Here is an 8,027-nt window from a genome sequence, read left to right as displayed (position 1 = left end):
TGGCTCAGTCAATAGAGCACGTGACTCTTGATCTTGGGGATGTAAGTTCCAGCCTCATATTGGGTTTAGAGATTACTTAAAAATTTTTTTAAAAAGAAAATCATCAAACTAATAAACTTGTTTTTACATTGCACTCTGGAGCCTGCTTTCTTGCTTGGGTTTGAATCCTCAATGCACCTCGAACTGTGCAAGTCATTAAAAACCCGTGCTTTAGTTTCTTTATCTGTAAAATGGTGATAATATTATTACGTACCTTACAGATTGTGAGGATTAAATGACTTGATCTATGCAAGAGCTTAGAACAGTTTATTAAAATGTTTTATGACCGATATTATTAGTGTTTAGTGTTATTTATTTTTAGTAGGATATTTTTTTAGTTTAACCATGAATACTAAAAAAATAGTATAAAATAAAGATGTCCTATGTTCTTAGTTTTAATGTAATAGCTATTGGCATTATCTTATAAGCTTGACAATTACAACAGTTACTCCATTTTGTTATTTTTACCATTATTTATACAAATTACATATTGAAATACTTGTAATTTTTTAAAAGATTTTATTTTTATTTATTCATGAGAGACACAGAGAGAGGCAGAGACACAGGCAGAGGGAGAAGCAGGCTCCATGCAGGGAGCCCAATGTGGGACTCGATCTCGGGACTCCAGGATCACACCCTGGGCTGAAGGCAGGCGCTAAACTGCCGAGCCACCCAGGGATCCCCAAAATAGTTGTAATTTAATATAAAGTAAGTGCATGGCGCATGGTTTACTTCTTTTCAAATTATGCAATTTGAAAGATAAACTTCCAACACCTGCATAAAGTAAAAAGTTAATTTTGAGTATCTCGTATGCATGATCCAAACATGATGAAAGTAATGATTAATTTAGAAGTAATTTGTGCTGTAGAGCCATAACACAAACAGTAGTTATTTACTTTAAGTGCTTATTTATTTTTGCTTAGAATGTATTTGTGTGCTATTCCTCTACTAATTAAAATATGAAATAGTTCTGTTGTTCTAAATTCTATTCTACCCACATTGTTGCTGCTTAGAATTATTGAATGATGAGTTGTAAATATTATCAAATATCACATTATTCAATGCTGGCTCATTAAATGTTAAATATTTTATAAGAGAATAATTATAGCCCCGTATGACTTTTTGAATAATTATTTATAAAATTTTGGTAGAGTTGGATATTTAAATTTGGAGGGTGTCCTTTTTTATTTGGTGTCATTGATTTGTTCTTTCACTGTTAGTAGTCACTCTATGACCTCAGGAAAGTCAATAACCAAGGTGTAATAATTGGGCATTTAAAATAAAGATAATCCTGCAGGATTAGTCACTATTGGTACTAAAACATAAACACTATAAATTCTAAGTGTTAAAACATTCTAGAAGCCAGGGAAAATTTCTTTCATATAATACTTCAAGAATCATGTGCTTTGAGGGTGCTACATAAATAAAGTAACTTTCACAACAAGCCAATTACTACTTGAAAATCTTGTCTCCACAAATCATATTGGATTATAATTCAGTATATGTCATTTCTTACCATTCTTTTAAGGAGATATTATGAAAGACACGGTCAATTTGATTTATGCTCATGATGGAAATACAATCATAAAAATTCTCTAGAGGGAATAGCCCAGAAACCACTGAACTTTCTTCTTTTACTACCTCTGTGGTTTTTTCTTTTCTTCAGAAAACTGATTTTTCCCTGCCCCTCTGTGCTACAAAGGAGATTACAGTCAAGTCTTTACTTGTATATACGTCCCACCTCTGACCACTAATACCTCTGCTGCTAAAACCCTAGTCCAGGCAATTCTCTCTTTTTTAGATCTCTGCACAAGGCTTTCAACTAAGCTTTCCTGCCTCTGCTTTTGCCCTCCCCCCCCCTTTTTACACCCATGCCATTAAACAAGCCAGATATACCTAAAGCATAAATTTGATCATAAATCTCCTTTGCATAAACATTTCTCATGGCTTCTCCGTAAAACTGGAACAAAATCCAAATGCCTTATCCAGGGATATGCATTTCTACTAGATCTCATCACCTTTCATTCGACCTTTCCTCCAGCAACAACCCCCACCTCCACTACCCTCAAGTCTCCCAACTACATTCTCATTCTTTCTGTCTCTAGAACACATGCCTCATGACCCTTGCACTTCTGTTCACTTTTAGAATTCTTCTCTTAGATCTTTGATTGCCTCCTCAAAATTTATGCCCCTATTCAAAGGTCATCTTCTTAGAGAAGTCTCTCCTAAATACTCTGAATAAAATAGACTTCTCTTTCTTCCAAGTCTTTCTCTGTCCCTTTACCCTGTTTAATTTTGTTTAGTATTTACCACTACCTGCTATTACAATAATCATCTGTGTTGTCTTCTCCTTTGTGTACTGCTGTGTCTTTAGTATTGTCAGACATGTCTGGCATATGGTTGGTATATAATAAACATCTGTTGAACGAAAGTATGGCTGTTTTCAATAATGGGCTGTTTTTTAGCTCTATATGACTCTACTATCATCCCAGCATTCCTACCTATGCTTCCATCGTCTTTCTCTGGTCCTAAGGCTCCAGGCAAAATGGTCTTATTTTATCTCTTTTTATTCATCTCCACTTTGATTATTGTCTTAACTCTAGCCATTCTGATCGTAGTTATATTGTGGCTGACTTCTGTAGATAAAATAGCCTCAGTTGTCTTTGATGACAGTTTGCTCTTTCCAGAGCCCACCAGGGAATAAAAGGAATTAAGATATTTTCCAATTTTTTTCTTGCAGCAAAACTTCTGATTCATATGTAGTCTCAAGCTCAAGATACATCTCTCATTAAGGATAAAATCTGGAAAGAGTATTAAAGTTAAATCATGTTTCTGAGCTTACACAGGTGATGACAGAAATATAATGTACCTTGTTTTTCTTTTAGATCTCCCACTAAAGGCATGGATTCAGAGGAGAAGGAAATTGTGGTTTGGGTTTGCCAAGAAGAGAAGATCGTCTGTGGGTTAACTAAACGCACCACCTCTGCTGATGTCATCCAGGCTTTGCTTGAGGAACATGAGACTACATTTGGAGAGAAACGATTTCTGCTGGGGAAGCCCAGTGATTACTGCATCATAGAAAAGTGGAGAGGCTCAGAACGGGTTCTTCCTCCACTCACTAGGATCCTGAAGCTTTGGAAAGCTTGGGGAGATGAGCAGCCCAATATGCAATTTGTTTTGGTTAAAGCAGATGCTTTTCTTCCGGTTCCATTGTGGCGGACAGCTGAAGCCAAATTAGTGCAAAACACAGAAAAAGTGTGGGAACTCAGTCCAGCAAATTACATGAAGACATTACCACCAGATAAACAAAAAAGAATAGTAAGAAAAACGTTCCGGAAACTGGCTAAAATTAAGCAGGACACCGTTTCCCATGATCGAGATAGTATGGAGACATTAGTTCATCTGATCATTTCCCAGGACCATACTATTCATCAGCAAGTCAAGAGAATGAAAGAGCTGGATCTGGAAATTGAAAAGTGTGAAGCTAAGTTCCACCTTGATAGGGTAGAAAATGATGGAGAAAATTATGTCCAGGATGCATATTTAATGCCCAGTTTCAGTGAAGTTGAGCAAAAGCTGGACTTGCATTCTGATGAAAACCAGATTTTGGAGGACCTGACTGAAAGTGACGGAATCGTACACCTGGAGGAAAGATTAGCATATTACCGAATGCTCATTGAGAAGCTCTCTGCTGAAATAGAAAAAGAGGTAAAAAGTGTTTGCACAGAGATAAATGAGGACGCAGAAGGGGCAGCTGCAGGTGAGCTTGAAAGCTCCAATTTAGAAAATGTCAAGTGTGATTTGGAGAAAAGCATGAAAGCTGGTTTGAAAATCCACTCTCACTTGAGTGGCATCCAGAAGGAGATTAAATACACTGACTCATTGCTTCAGATGAAAGCAAAAGAGTATGAATTCCTGGCCAAGGAGTTTAATTCACTTCATATTAGCAACAAAGATGGATACCAGCTAAAGGAAAACAGAGGGAAGGAATCTGAGGTCCCCAATAGCAGTGGGGAGGTTCCCTCCTTGACTCAAAGAGTATTTAACTTGTATACAAATGACACGGACTCGGACACTGGTATCAGCTCTAACCATAGTCAGGACTCAGAAACAACTGGAGGAGACATGGTGCTATTGTCAACATAATTTGACTGGCTTGTCTCTGACCTACCTTAATGTTCATGTTTGTTTAATAGGAAACTTTATTTTAGATGTCATTCTGAGAACGATGTAAATCATGTTAAGTATTCAGTAGCTAATACAAACTAGAGAAAATTTATTTTTGATTTAAGAGTTCTAAAGTGACCTAATTATTACAAGTTCAGTCGGTGAGCTGTTTATTAGGAATGCAGCACAAATAGCTTGCAGGTGTAGAACAGAAATAATTTGATGGAAATTATAATCTCTTACAGTTTCTGTGAGAAATGATTTATGCAAACAGAACCAGTTCTTAATATTGCAGTCAATATATTGGAACTATTCACGTGAACAAGTAAAATCAAAAATGTGCTGTAACATATTTTTTCAAAGCTGTATTATTGGAATTTTTAAGTCTGTAAAGTACATGACAGCTATTCTGTTGTAACTGTATGAATTCAAGTCTTGGTTCTTCCTGTTGATACTTAGAATACACTTCATCTCTGTCACTTTCTGAACCCCTCTACCTGTTTTAAGATGACAGGAAGTGGGAAGGGCTGCCCATGGGACATGTATATAGATCTAGCAGTGGATTGGATGGGGGTTACAGATGAGAAAGAACCACGTTGTTAAGAACTAAGTCTGGGCTTTCTCCGACAAAGCAAAAATCTTCTGATCAAACAAATGGTGGAAGCAGGTTCGTTTTTTGAGTAAGGTGTGATGTGGGTTACAGAGAAAATCACAGGGTCGCAGTCCTGTTTATTTACACCCTGTCTACAAAAGTCCAAGAGAGGCAACTTGTGGTCCTTTGTGTGGGTAAAACAGAGTTCTGTATACTCTAAGTATTAGCATTTTGTCTCTGAACCTACAGAGGGGAATTCACATGGACAGAAACCTTTTATTCTGTTAAACTGGAATTCAGATCTCTGTAGATCTTCAGCTAAGGTGCAAAAAAAAAAAAAAAAAGATTAGCTTTAGCTCTAACCCCACTCCTCCCCCAAGGATGCTAGTAAATATCCAACAAACTGAACGGATAATTTAAGATAATTTAGATCCTACCTTGAGATGACACTCATTAGAGTGCCAAACATTAGAGGCTTGGTTTTACCTGGTGTTTAGTTAGGAAGTTTTCCTCCCTCTCTCCCTTCTCTGCTTCTTGCCAGTAAACACATGATGTCGTCATATTGTAAACAGTTAGTTTTATTGTACTGTTAAATAAATATCACTGTGGTTTCTTTTTTTTTTTTTTATCACTGTGGTTTCTTTTTCTTTAAGACACTTTTCCTGTATGTCAGTGTGCATGCAAGTAAGAATATTATTTTACTTAAGTTTTCATACGTGGATATGAAAGATTTTTGAGAAGATTTTTGAGGATATGAGAAGATTTTTCTCATTCCCTTTTATTCCCATGCTTACTGTAGTGCGTGTTTTAACTGAGTTTCCTAACCTACTTTTTCATTTCTCCATCCCCCAGACTTTTCACCAGTCTTTGGGAAGATACTTAGAATGTTTAGGATTTCACTTTTGGAGAGCATCTGTGTTATTATTTCTCACACCTAAGATAATGCTAAGGCTTCGGTTGAAATTGGCTAGTAGAGAATGTAGGAATTTCAGGGAAAACATAGTGATTAAAAAGTAATAATGTTAACATTATTAATTTAAAAAAAGAAGGGAATTGAATAGTCATCTGAGAAAGGGAAGTTTATTTGCCAAATATCTCATTAAATCATTCAACAATAGGGCAAGTTATTGATAAAGTCATTGTTCACTTCTGGGGATTAAATTCATAAGATTATCATTAGTGATAAACCAATTGCAATGTTGAAAGCAATCTCTTTGGATTACTCTGGTGAGAAAATAATGAAAAGAACATTACTTATATGCTATAAAATTTGATTACTTATCTGAATTCAGAAGAGGTTCTGATAAGAAATCAGACTGGACAGATAATTTCATTTTAGAATCTTTGAATTAACTTCTGCTTTTATATAGTTAAGTACAGTGATACATTCTAAGGACCACTCCTATATTTTTACAATATATTATGTTATAAGCTCTTGTCAGAAAGCAGAACTATTGATTTTTAAATTCACTTTAGAATTTCTAGTTGTTTTTTAGTTACACAGATGTATTTGTGCTTTTGATTCATGACAATATTAAATCTTCAGTTACCATGCTGAATCTTTAATTTAGAGTAATATATTAGTACACATATAAGGCAACTACAATTGCCCTCATCTCTGGATACTGAGCTATTCTTTATTAAATTGAGAATTTGAATTATAAATATAGAACTTGACCTAAGCTTTAATGTTTAGTTTTAATTATGTATAGAATCTTTAAAGTGTTTATAAATTTTTGAGTAACCTAACAGGTTAACTATGAAATTGCTATATGCAGCTAGAAGTAGCAAACCAAAGCTGACTATTCTTCCTTCTAGTAACATCTTATATTTTCATGGACTGTACCGTGTTCATTCTCCCCCTCGTAATGCCTTTTTTCCCCTCCATCCACCATACATGGAAACCTACCCATTTTGCTTTTTTAACATGTTATGTCTTCTACGAAACACTTATTCCATTTAATCAGTTGTAATATCTTATCTCTGAGCCTACAACTATTTTAGGTGTACTTTTCATAGAGGGGCACTTATATTACTGCTTAGTTTATATTTATTTATGCACTTACCTAATTTCCCTTGCCCAATGTATTTTTTACTATTTTATTACTTTGTTTTCTGTCTTGTTAACTGTAATCCCTCCAGTCAACCTCTTTACCTCTTTGCCCTTCAATTTTTGAATTGAAATGGTAAATTTTAGAAGGCCACATCCATTTAAAAAAATCATTTCTATGTGTGGTAAATGATGCTCATGAGTTTTTATATGTAAATATGCATTTTAGCAGACTTAAAAGAGTAACAGTAATTCTACTTATGAATTCTTTAGGGGAGGCACTAAATCTTTGTGGTATGAAAAAAATTTAAATTGGTAAATTTTTTATTTTAAAGTCAAGGTTACTGATTTAAGGCAATGCAAATATTACCTTTTAAAGGGCTCTCAATGGTTAAATTATGGTATTTTCCTTTGCATTGTATGCATGTAGGAAAAAATATATTATCCTGCATAATATATTGAATTGAATGGAGTTGAATTTTAAGTAGTAGACACAAACTTTCAAACAATGTCCTAAATGAAATAATCTATTTTATTTTCTCTAACTCAAAAAAATAAATGTCCTCTCAGTGTATTGAACCTATTCTAATCTATTAAATTTTTATTTTTATATTATTTAAACATTGTACGTGACAAAATATACTTCTGTGGCTGCATTTTATAGTTTTTCAAAATAGGTTTGTTGTTTTATTTAGAATGTATTTTTCTAGTTGACAAAAGCAATATCTTTTAATCCAGATATAGATTTTTAAAAAATATTTAGGCTATTTCTTCTCATACTACCTGACTGGTTTAATAAACCTGATGTAACAAATATAAAATATATATCATTTCTTCAAGTGTAACTAATCCAGAATAATAAAAGAAATAGTTGTATCCTTTCATGTGATATTGCTTGTCTTTCTGGGTGTGTTATTGGACTATATTAAAAATAAATTTTATTTAAAAAAATAAATTTTATATTAGAATTATATAATTGTTGAGCTAACTTAAACAAATTAAGATCAGGTATTATTTCATGAGAATATATAGCAAATAAGACCTAATAAAGCTTTTTATTAGGTTTCATACATATCTGTTTCAATTTGTCATGAAAGCATGTCCTTACTTCTATACTAAATGACTGTTTTTATGAGCTGGTATCTTGCTTTCCAGAATGAAATCCATTTCAGTGTAATA

The 8,027-nt window shown here is 34.0% G+C and overlaps 1 protein-coding gene across 3 annotated transcripts in view; it reads left to right on the top strand.

Moving 5' to 3' along the window:
• RASSF9 (Ras association domain family member 9) overlaps positions 1-7,729 on the top strand; it is a 27,840-nt gene extending 20,111 nt beyond the window's left edge. For all 3 annotated transcript variants that reach the window (XM_055342007.1, XM_055342008.1, XM_055342009.1), the window contains one exon: positions 2,925-7,729. In XM_055342007.1, the coding sequence (XP_055197982.1) occupies positions 2,925-4,185 (1,261 nt within the window). In that variant the 3' untranslated portion in view covers positions 4,186-7,729. The remainder of the gene's footprint in view (positions 1-2,924) is intronic.
• The last annotated feature ends 298 nt before the right edge of the window (positions 7,730-8,027 follow it).

The sequence above is a fragment of the Nyctereutes procyonoides genome, unplaced genomic scaffold (assembly GCF_905146905.1).
Source record: "Nyctereutes procyonoides isolate TBG_1078 unplaced genomic scaffold, NYPRO_anot_genome, whole genome shotgun sequence".
Lineage (NCBI taxonomy): Eukaryota > Metazoa > Chordata > Mammalia > Carnivora > Canidae > Nyctereutes > Nyctereutes procyonoides.
The sequence above is the reverse complement of the archived record's forward strand: the minus strand, read 5'-3'. Positions and strand labels throughout refer to the sequence as shown.